Below are 23,215 nucleotides of genomic sequence, written 5' to 3'. Positions count from 1 at the left end.
TCCAAGGTATGAACTTTCAGGTGTGAAAACACCCTCGTACTCCAGTTGTTGGATAAAGACATGTATGCTTTACATGTGTTGTAGATACTGTATGAATGTACAGTATTTCTGTGTTCATCATCTGCCACTGGTTTGTCTCTGTCACTTAACCTGAGTCAATGTAACCCACTACAATTATGTCAGATTAAATATATTTTAAGGTTTTCTTATAATTCCGATGTGGACCAGAGCACAGCATCACCACAGAATCTGAGAGCAGTGTTACTCACAGGTTTATCTCACTGCAGTGAATGAGTGTGTGACAGTGCAACGTTAGAGTCCGGCAGGTTCAAACGTAGGAGTGGAGAGTCAATTAGTTAATTACACTAAACCTACCATTCTGTTATTGGACCAACAATCTAAAGTGCACAAAGAATACAATGCTGGACCACTAAGTTCTGCTTCAGTCGCCAGTCACACACACACACACTCTCTTGTCCTCCGACTGTAGCCATATTTTAGCAATATTCCTTTATAGAGCTGCATTATTTGTGTTAAAGTATGTTGTGTCAAATCTCTCTGACTCACTGTTATTTGTAAATCAGAGTAATTAGCTTGTTTACCTGATGCTGCTGGCTTCCGCCTCAAACACCAGGAATCCCATGTTTTTCCGAAGGAAGTTTGTGATTACACTGTTACCCAGTGTGTAATGTTCACAGTGGGTGCTAGTGATGTTGATCTCTTAATCAATGTGGAAAAATGTACCTGTTCTAAAATTATCATTCTCATGAAATTTGAATATGGAGAGTTCTGCAAAAATTTCGTATTACAGAAAGAGGTATTTGAGTGATAAAGCTGTAGCTACCGAGCAACCTGGGCCAACCAAAACCCTAAGAGCTAAAATAATGAAAAGCTGTTAAATGGTCAAATTGTGTAATTCAGTTCTACATAGTTCAGTCTTTTCTCATGTTTTCAGCAAACCTTCGTTTACACAGTATTTCACTCTCTACATCCAGGAATCCAAAAAAATATACATTTACATAGATGGTGAATGGGTTATGTTTACAACACAACCTATACATTTGAATATCATACAAACCCCCTTAAACCCGATCTCTCAATGCACAACCGCTTGGAAGAGCCTTTGGATGACATGTTGGAGATCATACTGCACTGCTCCACTGCTGATTAATGGAATTTGTAGCTGCCTGCACCCTTACACCACATCCTGATTCCTACTGTACAAATGGTAAATAGAGGCTGCAAGCCTTGCTGGGGTGTCTCCTGCCAGATTCCACACCATGGCACTGAGAGGGGAAACTTGGGCTGCCTTAGGCAATGAAACAAGAATGGCAGTAGGCATCAGGGCCGAGCTGAATAATTCAGCCCCTGGATCACAGTACATTTTCATATTCATATTTTCCCTGGCACATTTATCCGAGCAATCCTCCTATCCCCTGTCTGAATGTGTCTTCCTCCTCAGACCCCATAAATATCTGAATTAACTAATGACTCCTCTTGAGGAATTAAAAAAGCATCATTAGCCAGCACCTGAAGGTTGGGTCTGATGTACTGTGAAGACTTTGTCGATGCTGATTAGGAAAACAGTCTTGAGGGTTGATCTGAATCACAGCAAAGTCATATGTAATGAGGATACCAGGCGTTTATTTAATGTACATCGTTTCATTTTCCCCAACAGCTGACAGGAGGATTAAAGATGAGCTATCGCTTGTTGATTAACGGCAATCAAATTCATGTTGGCATAAAATGTAAACCTAAACAAAACATGGTACAAAGTAATTAGTCTCTAGACGATTCCAAAGACTAAGATGGAGTGATAGAGCCATACTGGACAAACAAACTTAAAGGCTGTTCTCATAAAAGTCTTAATTTACAAGAAAAGAGTTTTTGTCTCAAGACACTAAAAATGGAATTCCAAAACTCTATTATATAAATAAAGCAAGTAAATTCCTTGTGGTTGTCTCTTTGGAACAGGCTCTTACAAAATCTTTGCAAAGTCCTTAACTCAATATAGAGACTTAAAGAGACTCAATATTCATCATTTATGCAGGCAACCGAGTCATATTAATATAAACCCTGTAAAATAACACATAGCCTAAAATTATGACTTCAATCTTTCTAAATTTTCTGAGATGTTGAGAATAAAGTTGAAATATTGCCAGAATAAAGCTTTATTCTTGAAACCTCAAAATGTATTTCTTCATTATGGCCATAGTACTCATAAACAGACCGTAGATGCAAATCATTTTTACATGTTAATGTCTAGTGAGTTGCAGCTTTTACACTGACCCTTAGCAAAGTCCATTAGCTGCTGCTCGCAACTGACTCATTTACATCATGCACTCTGTACAGTCGCTCTGTACAAGTCAAAACTGCCAGACTTCATCTTAAGACTAATCAATACAAAAATCATGACATGCAGGAGACAAACTGTCCAAGTCATTTCATCTCAGCTTGCTTGATGTTGTCAACCCTGAGACAGTTTGTTTGTCAGCAGTGCAGTGCTGTTCTGAAGTCAACACACTAAATTCCAAGAAGAAATACAAATCAAACTGATTTTGACACAAGTAAGATGGCAGCAGCTCTGAAAACCCTTGCTTTTTAAATTGCTTTTAAACAAAATATCCCTCTTTAGAGTGTTGCTTTAATTAAGCTCTGGCTTGTCCAGGTGACAAATACATTAGTGATGATTTCCCTCTGCTTTTTAGTGAGGTAGTCCTGCAGGAAGGAGAACAAATTATCTACTCAAGTCTTGAAGACAGTTGAAACAAATCGAATTTGTCAAACAGGCAAACAGATGCAAAATAAAGTATGGTGAGAAAAAGGGGGGATAAGGAGGGGCAATGGGGGAGATGACCCACATTGATGCGACTCGCTATGAATTTGCAATGATGCTGCCGGGGTTGTTAGCACACGGCCGGGAAGCCAGGGGTGATGGGAGATGCACAATTGGCTATCTCAGCTAACCCCTCTGCAATTCTATTCCACTTGTTTATAGCTCTTGGCAAACAGCACACCAAAGATACTTCAGCTTCAGAGAGAAGGGCAGGGTTAAAGGGGGACGGCTACTTAGCATTTCACAAGGAGACGGAGAGGGCACCCTGAGCAACATGGACATACGAGGGAAGTGCGGACAGAACAGATGCAGATAAAACCGGGCGCTGACTGTTAAAGCCCTGTTATATGGTAATACGACTAAAAAACACTATGGGATTATCAAATGCTGTTGTGGATTAGCTTTCTTTTCTAATCTTTCTGTGAATTTGAACCTTTATGTCCGATCCCTCGCACCATTTGAGAGGATTTGTAAAAAATCTCTCCGAGTCGGCGTGAATACTGATGAGTGACAGCCCGTCATCACGTTTCCAACGCTGCGCCAGTTTGAGAGACGTCAACTGTCACGGCTCATGTACAAGGAAGAAGTCGGTTACTTTGCTTTTTGCTCAGCGGCGTGCGGGATGAAAGTTGCACTTGAAAATGAACAACTCAAACCAACACACACATGAAGAGCGTTTATCCTTGTGAGTGTGTGTGTGTGAGAGAGAAAGAGACGCTGATGATGATGTAACCCAAGCTGCTCAGCACTCTTACATGATTGGTTTTAGTGTTTTAAAATGACAGGACCCATTCAGCTCCCCCCCCACCCCCCTGATATTGTCACTGACCTACATGTGTGTTTACAGGTTTTCTTACAATATGAATGAACAAAAAATGACATTGCAATTTCTGTAAATACTGTAACCATCAAATCTGCAATGGAGGAAAATGAAACTAAGCATGTTGCTCACCGCGAAGCTTCAACAAAGCTTCCACAGTCTAATGTTTCATTCAGTTGATGAATTATTTACACAAATATAGGTTGCATAACCTTATGTTGAGGATATTTTGTTTGACCCAGAGCTTTGAATTCCACTGCTATCGGCTCATCCCTTTATCTGCCTGATCAAAGCCTGGGTTATGCTTTGACATGATGTACATTTGATGATGTACATTTTTCTTCCAACTTCCTTCACGCTGCAAGATCAAGCCATTTTGCACCGCCGCTATGAATCCAACATTTCCTCGTAGCTCATGCAGAATTGTGATCAGGGCAAAGGCGCTATCAAAACAAATCCTCTAGCCCCCCTGTGGTTGACTGTTTCTATTGTGGTAAGGGGAGGTGTCTGTTTCCTAAATTGTTGTTTTAAAATGACTGAGAAGAAGCCAGCGCAAATTGCACGTGCGCAATCTGCATCACAGAAACAGTGATTAATAAATGAACAGGTAATACATCAACCGGTGGCTGTTATTGATGGAGTAACGTTTATGCATTCAGGGGTCTCACTCCACATGGAGTTCTATCCTTAAGGCAGTGAAAAGTCATACATAATGGAAGCTGCATCATGTCTGGGCTCATTTCTATGGAAACCGCATCCTCACAGCAGGAGATAACCACACTGACCCACAATAAACCGGGTCAAACCACGACGGGCCACATCCTCGACTGTGCTGTGTCAACATCACGTTTGCTTTGACGTGTGTTTTCAAGCTGTTAGCGCTGACTTAGTCATTCAGGTTATTAGCACACTCCTGACTCATTGTTTAATTAACATCTACTCTAGATTTTCTACACTGTCAGAGAAGTTTTAAATGTTCTGGGCAGGAGATGCTGCAAACACACTTCTCACAACCTTGCAATGGAGCAGTAGCCGACAGACATTAACCTGTGGACCTGAGCAGACCTGAAAATGTATTTATTAAAAATAAGTCCTGAGAGATCAGATCCCAAGTGGTCTGGGTTAAGTTTGTGTGTTCACAATGTGTCCTGCATGTGTCTCCTGTGACAACTTGTGATTGTATTTCACTTTAGGCTTTGTATACAAATAAACACATACTTCATTTGTTTGTGTGTGTGTGTGTTGGCACAAGCGAGCAAGGGGAGTCATGAGGGACCGAATGGATAATGGAATGATATGAAGATATGAAGGATTTTTACCAGTTTAAGAAAAATCATTCGTCATTATGTGTTGACCAGTTTTGATATTGATCAGTGTTGATATTGATCAGTGTTGATATTGCTGTGGTGATCACCTCTGAATGTTAGGATCTCAGGAAACATTTGGGTTCGTTCACACCTGCACTTAGAGCTGAACACTTCCGATCAGTTCAGTCCGGACAGAAGTTAATAGCAGGTCTGAATGGGGTCTGTGATTCACTTGTTGCATTAACTATTGGCTCACACACACACACACACACATCCTCTCTCTGCTCTTTCATCACGTCACTCTCTAAAATACAGAGGTTTTGCATTGATCCCAAATAAGCAGAGAGAGGACTGACTTGAGTGATTTCAGCCGGAACCATGTTCTAAATATGATACAGGGCCACTCTTCAAAATGAGTCCACCAGCCCTCTCTCTCACTCACCGGGGCCCTGGCACAGTGCACGGTGCATATTTCCACCACTGGTGAGGAAAGTAAATGAGAAATCAATCAAACACTTGAGCGTCATTTCATTGTGTAAGAGCACTGATCCATCACAGAGTGTTATGGTCTGAGACAGCCTCTGCTCTTCTGCATGCTGCACGACTGCCGGGGAAAAAAATAATAAACACACACACAGGGCACAGACTGAAATATCAAAAGGTCAGTCGACAGGCAGGAGGAGAGACCGGTGTTGCTGTAAGACAGACTGTGGTCTCTGAGGTCTCTGTCCCTTGCTGTTTGTCTGTGTGTGAAATCAAGGGCACAACTGGAAATGGTAAACACGGCACAGTGTATGGCTGTGCATGTTTGTCGATGCCAGATGTGCCCTCAAATTCCTCGGGTTCACAAATCGTCATTCAGTCTCAGTCGTCATGAAACCAATAATTCAGCTACAGAAATATGAAGCTAGGTTTTATATGAGGAAAACAAAATGAACACCTCTTTGTGAGTGTTTATTTTATCAGTGGAAATAATTTGACTATACTTACTTTTAAATAAATGATGCACGACACGGACTGACTGCCAAGTATCTCCTATTATTTATTCATCTGTATGTGTTGAGTGTGCATTAAAAAGTGCAATTAATCCCCCTTTGATGCTGCACCATGTTACCATGTGATTTCTTCACACAGTAGCCTTCCCTTGTAACACTAAATATTTCAGTGTCTCAGTCAAACAGCAGCACCGTGTAACTTTTTCTCTGTCTGTCCATCCACCATTTTAAATCTGAGGCAGAGCAGAGCAAAATGCAATATGTCACAACTACACCGCAGTGCCACACAATGGCCAGGAGAGGAAGAGCATAATTGGATGCAGATTATCTAAAGGCTTAAAACCACAAATTAAGGCTCATCTGTCTGTTTAATTGAGAAATATCTCAAAATATTACAAAGAAATTAGTTTGTCATTTGAAGAAAGTAAACATCAGTGGACTTTCAAATGTTATATTTTATTGGCTGCGTGCATAACTTTGGGTGCAACTCTACACTACATTGAAAGGCGCATTTTTATTGTTTGGTCAGCTGATGAACATGATTTTGTTTTAAGCATGAAAGAACACAAGTAGAAGACAGAATATTTCGGTGTATGTGTGTGTGATAAGAGCTGGTGAGAGAAATATTCAAATGGTAAAAGAGCTTTTTTATGGCTCAACAGCATTTTTTATGTTTTGTGCACAGTGGCTGTAACCACAATTTTTCCCTTCATCGTAGTTACTCTTCTCTATCTTTCTATCTGTCTCAGTTTTTGATTTTTGGAGAATATGAGAAAATATTAATTTATATACACATACAACAGAACGGTATTAATCTTATTGTCCAACTATTGTCGAGACTCAATTTTAAACCTCATTTCCCAAAATGCCAGACTTTTATTTTAAGCTAACTGTTTTAAAGCATTTATATCTTAAATGTTGTTTTGGGACCCCCTTGAAAATGAGATGCATCTCAATGGGTTCATTTTTAAGAAATTATATTACAAAAATAAGTTGACCAAGACATTGTAGATTGATTTCAATAAATTCTAAAAGTTTTGCAACTCCGGTCATGTAAGAAAGAACTTCACCTTTATAAAAGTCTAAAAAAAACAATATAGATGATCTCCCTTTTGGATATAAGAGATTATGTATTTTATATCTATTATATCATATACTTTGATATATTGTTTCTATCTACAGCTCATGCTTTTTTATTATTCTTTAAATTGGCACATGGGTGAGCCAGCTCATAAATAAGCCAACATGCTCTGCAGCTCAGCACTGATGTAATCATACATACTGTATGGATGCTGTATTGACACGGGGAGAACACAGAGCCTCCGTATTGATCGCTGTTGCTCTCCTCTCCTCACTTTATTATAAAAAATAAATCCTGAGTACATCCTGTATGAACCCAGAAACTGTGGGGACCGTAGCCAAAAAAGAACAATAATAAAAAAGGACTCCTGATCTTCGCTGTATCAGATAAGCGGGAGTATGATAGCTTATTGGGAGGTAAACAATGCAAGCCGAATGGAATCTCTCCCAGGGTTTATTCTTATGGTACCAAATTACCGATATATTTTCCTCTGGATCGAAATGCTCTGCCTGCTGTTTATGCGTGTGTACTTGTTGTGTCTTTTGTGTGTGTGAGTGTGGGTCAATGCATCTATGGGCTTGTTTGTGAGCCTGTGCCCAACTAGGGGAAAAAAAAAAACATTACGTTCTATAAAATGTCTCCATAAATGGCATGGCACAATAAATCCAAGGCAGAAATATTAAGTGGAACCAATATTTAGCTGGACCCACTCCAGACGCCTAGTAAAACTCACGAGTCGAGATGACCTTAGCGTTAAAAAAATATATTTTACAGGGGGAAATAATCCAATTCCCTACCAATGAAGGCATCACTGACATGGAGCTATCTATGCGGAGCACCTGGGCCCTTTTTCTCGGAGAGGTCATTTAGTACACCTTCTCTCTTTTAGGGACAGCTCTATTAAATGTGCCATGAATATCCAAGCGAAAAAAGGGGATTTTTGCAATGTCGAGAAAAAATAGGAAACGATAGAGGGTGTTGGGGAAGGGGGGAGTGCTGCAAACTGTTGCTGTGTTCTAAGATGGGAGAGAGAGAGACTGCACAGAGACTGAAGGAACGGGAAGCTACGAAGGGAACATGCTCAAGGACACCTGTTTCAGCGAGCATGTCTGTGAGAGGCAACTTGTCTGTTCTGTGCTGCAGCAGCCGTGTGGAAATGCAGGGAACAGGCACAGGATCCCATTGCAGTTGTCAACCTCCACAAAAAGCCACCGTGTGCTTCAGGATGTGACACATCAAGAAATTGATGCAGCACTAAGATAACCCAGTGTGACTGTGTACTTAGAAAAGGATAACATGGAATATGAGGCGTCTCTTTTTTTATTTTTTTCTCTTTTTAAGAAGCCAAACTCCTTCATTTATTAATCAAAGAAAACATGCAAAAGAGAATTTATTATACGGCAGAATATTCCCCCCAATTAGCTTTACAGCATCAGCATAACATCTGTGATCCTGGTTGCAGAAACCACAGAGGACCAACCACAACCAATTCAAATTTCCTAACTTGAATCCACTCTGCATTTTTCTTTACAATTATGCTAAGGAATGCATGGAGGCTTTGGCTGCTCACTACACTTATCAGCCAAGAACCCTCTGGAAACTGGAGTACATCGCTCAAGAAGTTGTCATTATGATTATGAATTTGCTTTTACTGTTAGATTATCTCCTTCAGAAAAACTTATTGCATATGAGGGGAATCGCCTCTGATGGTGGGCTTCTGCAGGGCTGTTTCTTGTAGTGAAAAAGAAAAAAAAAAAAAAACCTGATAGTCCAGGCAAAGTAACCCATTTTGGAGCCAAAAATAGAAGTAATTGTAAAATAATTTTTTTCAGCATAGATTATTTCTATGAGGTGTCCAGAACAACATACTAAAAGTCCTAAGAAATCGTAGTTGAGGAAATATGTTTAATTCTCATCAATGTGTGCCAATAAGGCCCGGCAACAATACTACCCCAAAAAGACTATTTTTTTCCTTTACTCATATCAAAATGAAACTTTACACAATGAAAGTAGCCATGAAACGTAACATTTTTTGTATTACAAGTTTCTTTGAAAATGAATTTATGTATGTATTTGTAATACATATGAATGGTGTTTGCCTATGCAAATTAGGACATATTCAATAAGTGTGGAGCTCATGTGCTTGTCAAATTTATTTCAAAAGAAACTTGTAATACAAAAAATGTTACGTTTCATGGTTACTTTCATTGTGTAAAGTTTTATTTTGATTGGAGTAAAGGAAAAAAATAGTCTTTTTGGGGTGTATTGCTGCCAAGCCTTATTGGCACACATTGATGAGAATTAAACATATTTCCTCAACTAGGATTTCTTAGGACTTTTAGTATGTTGTTCTGTACACCTCATAGAAATGATCTATGCTGAAAAAAAATTATTTTACAATTAGTCGGTCGTAAAACGCTACTTTGCCTGGACTATGATGAAGAGGACGGAGGAGAGGAAAAAAGTCATGCCGGCCCTCCCTCCCTAGTTCTGTCCCTCAGTCAGATGAGGTCATCAAGCACCAACCTTGCTTTGTATATTAATGATGTAACAAGCCGAGGGGAATTTTGGACACCTTGCCTGGCGGGCGGAGGAAGACTTCATCCTGATTTAAGAGAGTGATAAACACCCCCGATAGAACTGTGACAAAGGCGAGATATGGGCAAGTGTGAGGGGGAGATAGTGAGGGAGTGTAGAGAGGAGAGGAGGCAGAGAGAGGAGGGACTGTGTGTGCGATCTCCACTGTGCCTTTAAAGCGCCAGGCCCCTCCTCCGCAGAGCCGAGGAGCAGAGCAGTGGAGTGGTGCTGGCAGGAACCTGAGCCCCACGATAAACTCTGGCATCAGCTTCCCTTCATCCGGCAGTCAGCGAGGACACAGCGAGGGGCGCAGGGGCAGGGAGACAGGGACGGAGGAAGGGAGAGACACAGAGAGAGAGAGTGACAGAGCAAGAGGGGTGGAGAGAGAGAGAGAGAGGCAGAGAGAGAGGCTGTCATTGGAATCCCACAGCTCCATCCTCCCTCTCTTGCCTCCTGAAGCAGGCGACGGCTGACCGGGATGACGGCTGGCTCCTCCTCGGCAGCTCACTGAGACCTGAGTGATGGTAGCGGCCGCGGCGGCGTCCCAGTCCCAGGCAGGAGCTCTCCTCCTCCTCCTCCTCACCGCCCGGGCTCTTAGTCATCCTCAGCCTCCTCGCTGCTGCTGCCTCCTCCTCAGAGTGCCGTCAGGGCCATTCATCGCTCCCATCTCATGCCTCCTCCTGCCTTCTTCTTCTCCTCTTCCTCCTCCTCCTCCTCCTTCTCCTAATTCTGCTCCTCCTCTGATGAGCCACAGCCTCAGAGTGAAGTCACCCTGCTGATAGAAGCTTCTCCCTCTTGTCAAGAGAGTAAGTAGGGGAGGGGACAGGCAGAAGTGTGTGTGTGTGTGTGTGTGTGTGTGTGTGTGTGTGGGTGACAGTGAGAGGAAGGAAGAGAGTGTGTGTGTGTTTGTTTGTGTGTGTGTGTGTCAAAGAGAGAAACTGTGAGAGACAGATAGAGACAGGAGAGAAAGAGAGGACAGCAAGGTGGCGAGAAGCAGAGATGTCAGTGTGTGTGTATGTGTGTGTGTGTGTCTTTTTGTGTGTGTGTGAGGGACTGCCAAGCAGGTTGTGTGTAGCATGGATGATCCCGCTGTGCGTGGACAGTGAGCTCTGGGCATAGCAACAGCCAAGTGATGCACAGGAAAGGTGAGTAGGTGTGTGTGTAAGTGTGTGTAAGTGTGAGTCTGTATATGTGTGGATGTGTCAACGCAGTTCATTCCTGCCCATCTCTCCGAGTCTCCCTCACTCTTTTTCGTGTGCAGCTGTGAAGTAGAGGAAGAAAGAGGGGAGGAATGAGCAAAAAAGAGAGAGGAGGATGAGACATGACAGAATAAGTGATTGCTTTCCTTCCCATCTGTCCAGGTGCCATGTGTGATTGGCCAGCGCGCCCCGTGGCAGTGGCATCGCCCCGGATTTGGCGAGAAGATCTCCCCCCCGCCTGTTCTCTGGGGCTCCTCTGGGAAGCTTTCATGGGATTTATTTGGTCCTGCTGGATGGCACGGAGCTCGCTGCCTCTCTGAGAAGAGTCCAGGGAGAAAAACACACACACTACACGGATAAGAAGTAAAATAATTATCCAATCACAGCACAAGGAGGCAGAGCGGGTTCCCTTAGCAACAACTGAAGGAGAGAAGAGAATCCTTTTTTTCCCCCCTCTTTCTGCTCCCTTGGCTTTTGGGGCACACCCCTGTGGACTGCTCGGGGGTCAGGACTCGGCACGTGCTGTTGCATAAGACGAGCTGCCACCCGAAATTCCAGAGGAAGGTGCTCGTTCGCCCTTCCACCCCCCCCCCCTCTTTTTGTAACTGTGTCTCTTCGACACCATGATTGTTTTGTTATCCCCTCCGCAAATTCTCATCACAAGTCACGTTCCGCTGGCTTAGAAATCAATTCATTCTGATCCCACGCCACCTGGAATAAGCCCTGCTTTGGGGAGATATTGGACGCTCGGTGCAAAAAAGAAAAAAGAAGAAAAAAAAGTCCACACCTACCTTTCTCGCTTTCATGGGCGAAGGAAACGAAGGACAAACCGATTCAGTCGTAATTTGCAAAGAAAAAATTGATGTTTTGCAAAGTTTGTTTTGAAGTGAGTTTCTACCGAGAATCGTTTTTTAAATTTTTCCCGAGGAGGAAAAGTCAAGCTGCACAGAGGGATACATCTCCCCCCCCCCCCCCCCCCCAAAAAAAAATGATCTGTCCTTTCTCTCTTTAAAGACAGTAGCCCTCACTGAGGGACTATATTAAGACGGCAAATCGTGTCCCTGCTGGCCACCAATAATGTAGAACAGGATAATTTGGAAAATTGAGCCACTGCTGGGAGTTCTATTTTTTTTTTCTATCTACGCCGGATAGCTTGTTAGCCTGCCATTATGTCACTGCGTTTCACGAGTCAAAAAGATTGTGCAGGACAAGTGGCAGAGGGAAGAAGTCTCCTCTCTGTATAGACGTTTTGAAATAGCTCCTCCTCGAGAAACAATTTCAAACGTACACAATGACACACGAGACGAGAGTTGGCTCAATGTGATTATGTAAGAGTTTTCATACCAGCTTTAGCCCCTGTGTATTTTTGCCTCTTCCTTTTCCATGGATTTACAGCGTTGGACTTTTCCCATGCTTTTTTTCTCCTCTTTCCCGGAAGCGTCGACCAGAGGGCATGGATGTCAGAGCGTGACCCTGCGCCGAGTGTGCGGGCGAGCCAAGGTGCTTCGGCTGCCCAGGTGCTTTTAAGATGTTGAGGTCTCCCTGCGCGTCCGGGGCCCCTGTTCGGATCAGTAGCACTGAGGCTCCCCGTAGCCAAAGACATGGACCCCGACTCGGCTCCCCCACGCCCTCAGCCTGTTGGCCACTGGCCCCACGTCGCCCTGTAAAGGATGTCCCTCAGCAGAGCTCCGGCCCGGGACACCTCTGAGACCCCCAGCCCGAGAGAACGCATCCGCAGCCACATGAAGATGGTGATCGACCAGCTGGACGGCATTCTCAAAGAGCTCAAGGATGTGGCCAAGGAACTCCGGGAGGTGAGGTTCAAAAACTCTGCTCACACAGATCAGGCTTACGGTGGTGGGGGGGGGGGGATTTAGCGAGGAGCAGGGGGAGAAGAAGGGAGACAATGTGTGGGGGTGCCAGGTGGGTGTGCTTCTCCAGTAGGCTGCATTTAACTAGGTGTGAAATTCCTTTTTTTTCGTAGCATGGAGATTCTGATTAAGATTTGGAAGTGATGAGATCTCAATATTTCAGTTTTTTGTGGTACAAGGAGGATATTGTTTCTTACAACCGCAGTGAGGCCGTCAACCTTTTTTTGTGAGAAAACATTTGCTGATCGGGGCAATTACAAATGTCCTTCACGTGCTCGGTGGTGTCTTGTGGGAGGTACAGTAGATTTGAAGAGCAGCTCGAAAGCAGCAAAGCCGGGTTGAAAGGAAACAGAGGCATGCTTAGATAAGATACAAGACTTAGTGCTGCGGTAGTTATATAAGCATTTTGTTAAGGATCAGCTGGATTCCTACTGGATTTTTTGTAACTGCCATGGTTACACTGATGTGTGTGTATGTGTGAGTGAGTGAGTGTGTGTATGTGTGAGTGAGTGTGTGTGTGTGTGTGTGTGTGTGTGTGTGCATGTGTGTGTGTGTGTGTGTGCATGTGTGTGTACAGTTTGAACAATGATCAGCAAAGACAGATATTGCATGTGTGAATGGGTTCTTACATGCATCTGCAAGTATATGGACAAATTAATTATGAGTGTGATGGCTGACATTCAGAGCACATCTGTTCACATGTGTGTGTGTGTGTGTGTGTGTGTGTGTGTGTGTGTGTGTGTGTTAACACAAAATGGCCTTCATCATCTCTCACTGAGATCCTCCCTCTGCAGCGTCTTCAGAGCCGTGAGCTCCTCTGGCAAAGCTCCTCCAAAGAAAGAGCCGATAGGGCGACAGAGACAAATGAAACCTGAGCAAACAGGTGTGTCCCGACCCATCCCACTTCTTCCAAGCGCATCACGTTATTAGCCTCCCACCTGCCTCCGATCAGGGATGCAGAGGGAGGGTGCAAATAGGCGAATGTTTCCGAATGTGTTGAGGAAGTGAAAAACACCGATGCTGGTGCATGTGATGACTGGAAGCAAGGAGGGAGGGTTTGGAATGGCCACGGCGAAGCTGCCACTCCATCACTGCACAGGGACCCCCCCCCCATCTCGTCTCCCTGGATCCCAGCTCAGTCCCAGTCAACCCTGCTCTACTTTATGTACTTGCACAGTTGGAGGTGCAAGGCCACAGCTAACGGCGCACCTTCCCTCTGGTGAGCAGGAAAAGTCGGCCTGCGTGCGGGAGTGATTGATGATTATGGGACAACTGCAAGTGGAATAATGTTGGCCGGGGCTATTTATAAACAAAAAGCACGGGCGGTGCCTCTGCCAGCTGCACAGTGGCTCAAATCTCGTTTTTTTTTTTATTGGGAAAGCACAATCCCACATATTGAAATGGCTAAGGAATCACATTAGCTGCACTGGCAGCAATAATGCTGGTATCAATATCCTGCAATTAGGTGACCTGTGAGACTGCAGACTGTATCAAGGGGGGATGAAGAAACAGAATCAGTGTTGCGCCATCAGATGCACGGGAGCCTAATGTTCCATAAAATCTCTCATTCTTGGCCACATGAAAGGAGCGTCGTAATAGATAACAACTGTCACATAAATAAATGATGAATTGCCATGTGCATGTGGTGAAATAAATATCTCAGTTGTGGAGCAGTAATGACTGATTATCACCCACATGGTCTTGGGGGAGCTGGAGACGCTGCAGTGCTCCGAGTTGTTAAAGCTGAAACCACGGAGTCCGTAGCTGGACAGAAATTAAGACGTTGCCGGTGTGTTGCTATTCTTACTTCACACAGTGCTGCTCTCACAGCTCAAGATCACACACACCTACAGTGTCCTTGTTCAGCACTTGCACAGAGCCGGTTGAGTCAAAAGCTGGATCCAAAGAGAGAATCAAACCCCACATGGCATCAAACGTGCGCACACCGCAGTGTTCATTTGGACTAATTGATTCCCTCCGCATGAGTTGAAATGTGATGTTTCAGGAGGTTTTCTAATCAACTTTGAGCTGTGTGATCTTCGCTGTGTTATGCAGCAGCCATTAAAAAAAAAAGCATGTTCTCCAGATTTTCTTTTTTTCAGGCCATTAGTGCAAGGGCTGATGTCTTTATATTTTCAATGAAGATTCACAAAGTAGTTTTTCTTTTCACCATTTCTTAAGAAGTAAATATTAAAACAAGACCAAATGGGACTTTGTGTTTCTTCAGCACAATGTTATACTTGATAATTGATATCAACAAGCACTTCTACACAAATGATAAACATAGGGATTAAAATGTGGGTATTAAAATGGAACATATCCTTTCAAAAAGACCTTTACCTCTACTGATTCCACCCTTATCCTAATAAAGGTATATTCTCTCAGAAAAGAAAAAAAGAAAAGGGTCATCCATGTCTCTTACTTTCTTGCCTGCCAGAATTCATCATCCTCACTGCTAAATATTCCTTCCCTAGAGGAGCGCCTCAACTCTCTGTTAAATAATGGCGAAAACAAATAGGTTCACCCTTTTCACCAGAGAGTTTGAAGCACTGCAAGCAACACTGAGTGCAGTTAATCCAACACTGCGGTGAACCTACCATTAAACTTTAACCACATGGAAATGGAGATCGTTTCCCGGTTGGTCGGCACATGGTTTCTAAACTGTTAAAGACATTGAGTCACATTGCAACAATGTTACATTTAAAAATGTCCTGCTTTTAAGTGTACTTCTATGGAGATTTTAGCAAATGCAAATTAAACAGTCCGTAATTTTGGGGCCAACTGACTGAAGAAGCAGTAATTAATGTTGAATTATAAAGTAAACTTGCACTTAAGGATGTTACGCCTGTGCTATTTTCAATCAACACACTGCAGTTTTAATCCTTCAACTCCTCAGTTTTGTAATGTCCGTTTTGGACTTTACCTGAGCTATAATCATACTGGACAATATATGTTAATACTATTTAGTTTAAGATGAGTTGATGTCTATCATCAGCCGTTTCTGCATTTGCTCTCAGTACAGACTTGGCAACTTGTGTCAAGTGGGCACCTACGTCCAAGCTGCCACATAAAACGTCTTAATCTTTCATAAAACAGGATTTGTGGAGATCATTAAAGTGAACCATGTACTGTAACCGTGTTGTCAGCCCATGTTGTAGCGCAGTCGTAAAGCAGTAACTGTCTTTTACATGTCAAAGAAAAATGTCACAGAGAACACATGTAGATCATTCCCTTTCAAAATCCCATTACAGTCAAACGCAGCCTGTCTTACTTGCGAATCCCATTACGGGCGTCACGGCAGGTAAAATGAAAAGGATCTCAAGGAAGGACATCGGAAGGTAATATTCTGATAAACTACTTCCATTTGTAATAATAACACTGGCAGGAGTGGCAACTCTAGAGGAAATAATTCATTTTGGTATCATGTCAACCTTGGACTTTGGAGGATAAGCAGAGGGAGACAAAAATGACACCGCAATACGAATAACAAGACATTTTCTGATGCAGAGTTTTTCCTTTTACTTAAACTGAATTACACTGGGAAAAAAGGGCAACTAAGGAAATGAAAGTGTGGGAGTGCACCCATGTTGAATATTAGAGACATACAGACTGGTAAATTGAAAGAATTTAATGAAGTGCCGAAGATAAAAAATGAGACGGGGGGGAGAAGAGGCAGAAACATGGGCTTGGGGGGGGGGGGAAGGGGCTTGGCAGTGAGCCGCACATCCTTATATGGAACCAAACAGGAATGATGGACCGTTATTATGTGAATGTAGTTATTATGCAGAATCATACAATGAGCCGAGAATGCCGTGTGTCTGCACTCGCCTCAGGACAAATGAACACAGGGAGGCAATCAGGACTTGTAGACTTAAACCTCCAAATGAGAGGAGTGAATATAAGCTGGACAAAGAGCAATTATCAATAACGGAGTGCAGCTCTTCCAGGACCTCGGCCTCCATCAGTCAGCTTGTCACAGTTGTCTGCACATCCTCGTGCATATGCTGGAGACTTGCTTACTGTTTTCGACTCAGCCCCAGGCCAGCAGATGAGAGGCAGCAGGAAAACACTGGTGTCAGGTGAAAAGCGCGTCCTCCACATGTCAGCTTTTTAGGAATGAAGTACTGAGTAATAGCTTTATTAATGACACAGGCCACCGTGCAGTTTTAGTGTTATATAATAGGTTTTTGAAAGTGCGTCATGAATGCTTTTGATCTACGGAAAATCTCAGTCATCGGGTTTTCACCTGTGAGTAGGAGCAGCACAACTACTGCATCATCTCTCACCCTCGAGCTCGGCTTGTTTATTGGAAACGAGTCCGATGTGGCCCAACTGGGTGGTCTGTTCAGGATCTATTCATCTCCCAGTAATGCGGCCACATTATTCCATTGGCCTGGCTCTCATATCAAGGCATTTGTGCTCAAATGGAGTCTGTCCAAGAAAAACTGTGATGTTAATGATCTGATCAGGAATGCCATCACGCGCTGTTCGTTCATATCTGAGGTTCTCTTCAGTACTGCATTGTTAAAGCCTGGTGCTGGTGTGTAAGGGGATGTGTCCAAAACTCTCGCCCCATATCAGCCAGTAATCCAGCCAGTGGTGTCTCATGATCGAGGCTGAAATCAGTTGTGACAAATCCACATAGAACGAGGAGGGGGGGCTCTCGACTGAAGCTACCCAGCTCAGCACTGAACCAAATCTGTTCCAAACCCAGAGGCAGCCCATGGGAGACCGAAACCAAAATCAAAAGGCTATTTTTCTCCTGCAGGGGCCACATCCTCTCCTCACTCCGTCCCCCCCCCCCCCCCCCCCCCTCCTGCTGCTGCTGCTGCTGAGCAGGACAGGGAGCGGAGAAGTGCCAAGCAAAGATGGGTGCTATCGCTATCACTTTCTCTCAGGAAGCAGGGAAATATAAACACTGATAAACACATGCAATAGTAGATCCTATTAATATGGGAAATTATAAGTACGTGAGTATTTAAGTGCATTACAATAATATTTGGAAATTTGCTGATACCAGTAAGGAAATTGGGTCAGTGCAGACGCACGTCACAATATTTAAGTAATTTTAAACTTTATTATATATCCAAATTCATTATATGGATAAAATTTTCATCACACATTAAAAGTTTGGATAAAGATGTGGATACCATTGACAAGAAGTGCACATGTGCAAAAAGTTGGAATAATGCATCCGTAAATTAAAATCCATTTCAATCTTACTATTTGTGGTACTTTCTGTTTGTCTAGATGAGCAGCTGCAATTTCAATTTCAGAAACAAAGCTGATCCTGGTGGATAAATTCCCACAAAGCAGTTTAGCAGCAGGTGTGGTGTGTTCACTGCCCAGTTGACCACAGCCCAGTCATCTCAACTGGAGCATTCAATTTCTTCAGATTAAGGCATTGGCTTTAGCCCAGCCTCCAACCACGTGGAAATGCAAACCTGCTGTCCTTGCAGGGCAGCAAAGCCTCAGTGAGCAAAGCTGAAGGCAAGTACCCTTCAAACCTGACGTACCTGGGCCAAAGGGTTTCTTCTTTATAAAAGTAATTTGGAGGAAACGACAAGTACCCGCCTACTTTGTCTGTCAATTTGCTCCTCCTTGCCTGACCTCTTTTGTGTGTGGAAATTAAATTCCTAAATTAAACTTGGTCACGTGCCCTTAGCAGAGCTCTCTTTGCTCAGGAAAACAACCAGAACAAGGCACCTGAAGCTGTATCTACTCCTCACTGAATACCAAACACCCGGCCATCTCCACACCTGTGCTGCTGCCTTGAGCTGAGCTCCACGCAAATGTGTTCTCGGAACGAATCAGGGTCTCACTTTTTCTCGGGACTGATGAGACACTGCTGCGAGATTTGAAGCCCAATGTCACGCCTTCTTCAGCTTGAACTGATTTTAAAGGGACCCAGCTACAGCCACGCTCATGTTTGAGATACAAAATCCATCATAGTGACCCCACTGACTAGATAACACAACAGATACCCTGATACAAATGGCACTGCTTTGATGAAGGGCAGGGATATCAAACACTCTGTGCATTGCTTGGACTACCTTGCAACTGCAGTTAGAATGTACCGTATAATTCCTCAATGCCCATGTGAAAGAGAATGCAGAATTGAGGACAGACTGAAAGGAGAGCAGAATCGAGGACGGAGGGAGTCGCGGTACACAACGGGTTAAGTGTTAGCTGCATCTAACCTTGAGAGCTGTGCAGAGAATAAAACTGCACCATGGAAAGCATTCCCCTGAGTCTCTTTTACCTAGCTCTGCTGTGGAGCTCCAGCTTCTTTAAGATGCAGGCCCAGCATATTGACTAGCCCATCATGCCTGTAAGACCCACTGGATTAGCCGGCCCTTTGAGCTGCGCCTCCCTCTGCGAACCCTGCACTCAGCATAGACTGTAATGAGGGCTTTAGGTTAGACCTCTGCTGAGGTAAACACTCCAAAAATTGCGCTCGTCATGCTCATTGATTTTTATCAACTAAAACTCCTACTGTGGGCTAGTTACAGATAAAGCAGGGGTTGTTTTTTTTTCTTCCACAATGCATGTTTGTACTTTGTGATTCAGCCACTAACCCTTTTGCGTGTCCCTCGGCAATGATAGAGCTGAATAGGATGAAAAGGGGTCTTAAAGGCAGAGCAAAGAAAAACAGAGACTGTATGCTAGAGAGACACAGACAGGGACTTAGAGAAAGAAAGAGATGAAAGGTGGATGGAAATAATGGTTTCTTCTGGTGCATAGAGTTGCGACAGCCTGAGTGGAACAGCTTATAGATCAATTGTTGCAATTGCGCTGGTTCGTGGGCGTGTTCAGGATTGTTTTGGCCTGTCTGTGTGCTGTGAATAAAACCAGTAGGCCGTAATGAATGGTGTGAAAAAATGGCATCCATGGAAGTGCACCAAGCTGCCTCCAAGAATAGCTACATTATCATATTGTGTCAAAGCATACTGTTAGCAGAGGGACAGCTTGCTCTCCATTAGGCCGTCAGACCGACTGTCTCCTTCACCACGTGGGGACACTACTTCTTTTGCCAAGTGTGCAGATGCATGTATGGCATACCGAAAAATACCTGCGGATGAAGTCATCAGAATCTGAAGAGATGCTATATTTTTGTAGCGTGTGAAAGTTGTCAGAGCAGCATGGGCCAACCCACTTAGCAGCGTAGCAGCGTAATCCGGCTACATCTCAGGAACTGTGTTATACTGACGGATCATCACAAGCCTTTTTTTTTTTTGTCCCTCCTTTTATTTTTAGCAGGAGTCTGTGATGCATCATAAATCAACCCAGTTTCAAATGTGATTGTTCAGACTTAACCAGCAGACGCCGCTCAACTGCAATAAGTGTAGCCGAAACACTGCACATGTCACATGTCCATCCTTATATGGAACGAGAAGAAGGTGAGATAGCACGAGGGGATCGGCAAGTGGTTTCTTGAGTATCTGTGATATTTGAACCGTGGAAAAATGATGATGCATCTGGTTGTTTGTTCTGTACGAGTGTGACGAGTACATTTATAACAGTGTGACTCACTTCTCTGGGTCTGATAACGGCATAGCATCCGTGATGGTGAATATCGCAGGGGAACGTAGAAAAGAGACGAGACAAAAGAAGCCTAATTAAAAATGTGTTGAATGTCAAAACAAGTATAGATTATGCATAAATACACAGTGCCTTTGTGATGATGTGATTTCAGAGTTGTATTGTCAGCTCAGTTTCATGCTCTCACTTGATTTTATCATGTTAATGAATAATAGACTGAGGTTTGGCTCAGTAGCTCGTATTAGGACCAGAAAGGATATCAAAATCAGTTTGTGGTATTTTGTGTAGTGGAAATGCGTATTCTAAGTTCTTTATTGTTAAATGCACTGTGTGTCATTGGCCACTTTAATGGCTATGACAACATGGAAACCACGATTTAAACTATTGACCCTATTCAGAGATAAGACAACTTTTCGATTATGATGTGGCTGATATAATATTTCATTCATAACGGAGCAAAGCCTGATTATGACTACAACTCCTTTATAGTTTTTAATTTTTCAAGGCACGAGTCATTAAGCTAATGCTGTGTAGGTGGAAAAATGGTGCGAAAACTCCAACAGGACGTTACAATGCCATTTGAATGTATACAAGTCTACATACTGTGGTATACTCAACATGTCTTAATTCCATTATAACTTATTCATAGTATGATCTTAATCAGGAAACGCTGTTTACATGGGATATGCAGACTTATTGGCTAAATTGTTGGAGTGCAATGAACTGTAATAAAGAAGATGCCAAAATATTTCATAAACTATCATGGGAGGAAGGGGCATGTAGACGCTTTGAGTAACATACAGCCTGACAACTTCAATTAATTGCCGCTTGCAGTTTGACACATTTTAAGTCTGTATCATTCATTGAGATCCTAGTGTTAAATTCATGCGAGAGGAAGTGTCACTGAAGTATATCTATGTTGTTGATGTGTTTTAGAAAAAAACACTGAATGACGCCTCCTGTTCCAAAGCGCGATTGTATTATCTCAAAACGATTCTATAAGGGAAGATGGATCTTAACATTTGCATAGATTCTGGTCATTTATCACCAAGTTTATTCTCTTGGCATCATTTGTTTGTGTGGTGGCAAAACAACACGCACAGAGGACAGATTAAGGACACGGCACTCTATGGAAAACTCATTTTCTTAGGGTCTATAACATTTGGTTGCTTTATTGATTTATCTTCAGAGTGCAGAGTGTAAAACTGCAAATTAAAAATCTCCAAATGGTAAAACCTTTTCTAAAGATCTCAGCTGTGTGTTTAAGCAATGTACAATCAGACACGTCAATGAAGTGTCTTTGGAGATTTGGGGTTGTATTTATTGATAGAGCTAGGATTTGGATAATTACATCTTCATATTTTTGACAACCTTTCTTGGCAATGACCAGAGTTTGACTTTCACAAAATAATTTCTCTCTTGCTCTGACAGTTGAGCACAAAGAAAGCTGTCTCACTTTGTTTTGTTTGGCTGAATTTGACCAAGGAAAACTGTTCTGCCAAGGCAACAGCACATTGCTCTTTCTTGAGGGATATTTTGTCCTGAATTAAGCTTGTGCTTACCCTCTGATTGTGCAGAGGTTCCCACAAAACTCATGAATAAAATGGTTGGTTTAGACTTTGGTTTGTGAAATGGAAAAAATGGTTTGATGTAACCTAGACTAACTTTTTGGGGTTATAATGTACAGCCCGGGAGCATGCAGGGCCAAAGACCATGACCTATATGTATCAAATGAATGCATGTAAGTTGGTAAAATGGTGAAGTTTAACTCGTGTGGCTGATGATCATAACAGCATTTCTGAATGAAACTGTAAATGACATTTGAGAGTTTTGGAAGAATAGACACATCCGCCAAAAATATTGCATATATTGCATTAATATATCTCGCAGGTAATGGGTTAATGCAGAGGTAATACACCTCGGCATTTGAGCAACAGAGCGCCAAAAATGCCAAAACATAAATTTCTCTTACTGGGATTTGTTATTAATCCGCCCAATTAATGCCAACGAGACAGAGATCCATTTAACATTTAAATGTCATTAATTACTTCACTTTGTGAGGAGCCTGTCTGTCTGAATATCTAAGCAGGGTGTCTGAGCTTGGCCCAGGGTGTCATAACTAATCCGCATTGTCGACCTGAGTGGGACCTGTCTTAATAGATGAGTCAGATTTGATTCATTTTTATGGTTTTTGTCACTTATCTCACAAATTAACATTCAAATTTCACAATGGGTGAGACGAGAATAAATCTACCAACATTAAGCAATTCAAATTGTTTTGGAATGGATATCATCGCAGTAATGTGACTCAATGTGTATTGTAGAACTGGTGCGGGAGACAGTATTAACCATAAAAAAAGGACAAAGAAAATAGATTTTACAGATTGGTATCAGATAACTGTGCTAAATTGATGAATCAGAAAAGCCTCCTGTTCACTTAGCCTCTTTGCATGCTGGCAGTTTGGTGACTAAACAGCAACGAGGAGATTTTGGCCAAACATTGTACTTTCCAATATTTCTGTGGTTTTCTTTGCTTTGCAATCGTTTATATCAAGTGCACTTTTTTGTTCCATCACTTTGGCTCAGTGTCTATAGGCTTTTTCTTGTTAACTGGACTATTGGTGTTAAGTTTCGTTGGGGATGCTTTCCAAGGAAAAGGTGTCATGGATAATGTGTGTGCCAGCATGTGCTGGTGGAGCAGGTAGTGGGGCTGCAGGTGAATAAGCTGGCCATGATTAAAACGAGTTATATTTCAAGTATGAATTCAGCTCATTTCTGAAAGAAGAATCCCTTTTGTTCCGCTTATAACAAGTGGCCTTTGTTATGATGATATGTGTATTCATCTTTCACTGCAGTCTTTGTGATTTTCTAGTAAGGGCAGCAGCTGTAATATCTTGGTCGTTTTACATGTTAAACCACAAAATTAAACCGTGCTGAGTGCCTTCGAAGACGGCCCTCCTTGAATCTGGAATCTCTCTCTCTCTCTC

At 42.7% G+C, this 23,215-nt stretch overlaps 1 protein-coding gene across 1 annotated transcript in view; it reads left to right on the top strand.

Moving 5' to 3' along the window:
- The first annotated feature begins 12,485 nt into the window (after window positions 1-12,485).
- Window positions 12,486-23,215, top strand: part of insyn1 (inhibitory synaptic factor 1) — a 43,943-nt gene continuing 33,213 nt past the window's right edge. Inside the window, exon 1 of the mRNA XM_061068942.1 lies at window positions 12,486-12,629. Coding sequence (XP_060924925.1) covers window positions 12,486-12,629 — 144 coding nt within the window. The remainder of the gene's footprint in view (window positions 12,630-23,215) is intronic.

This window comes from Limanda limanda, chromosome 3 (assembly GCF_963576545.1).
Source record: "Limanda limanda chromosome 3, fLimLim1.1, whole genome shotgun sequence".
Taxonomy (NCBI): domain Eukaryota; kingdom Metazoa; phylum Chordata; class Actinopteri; order Pleuronectiformes; family Pleuronectidae; genus Limanda; species Limanda limanda.
This window is presented reverse-complemented; position numbering and strand designations above follow the sequence as displayed.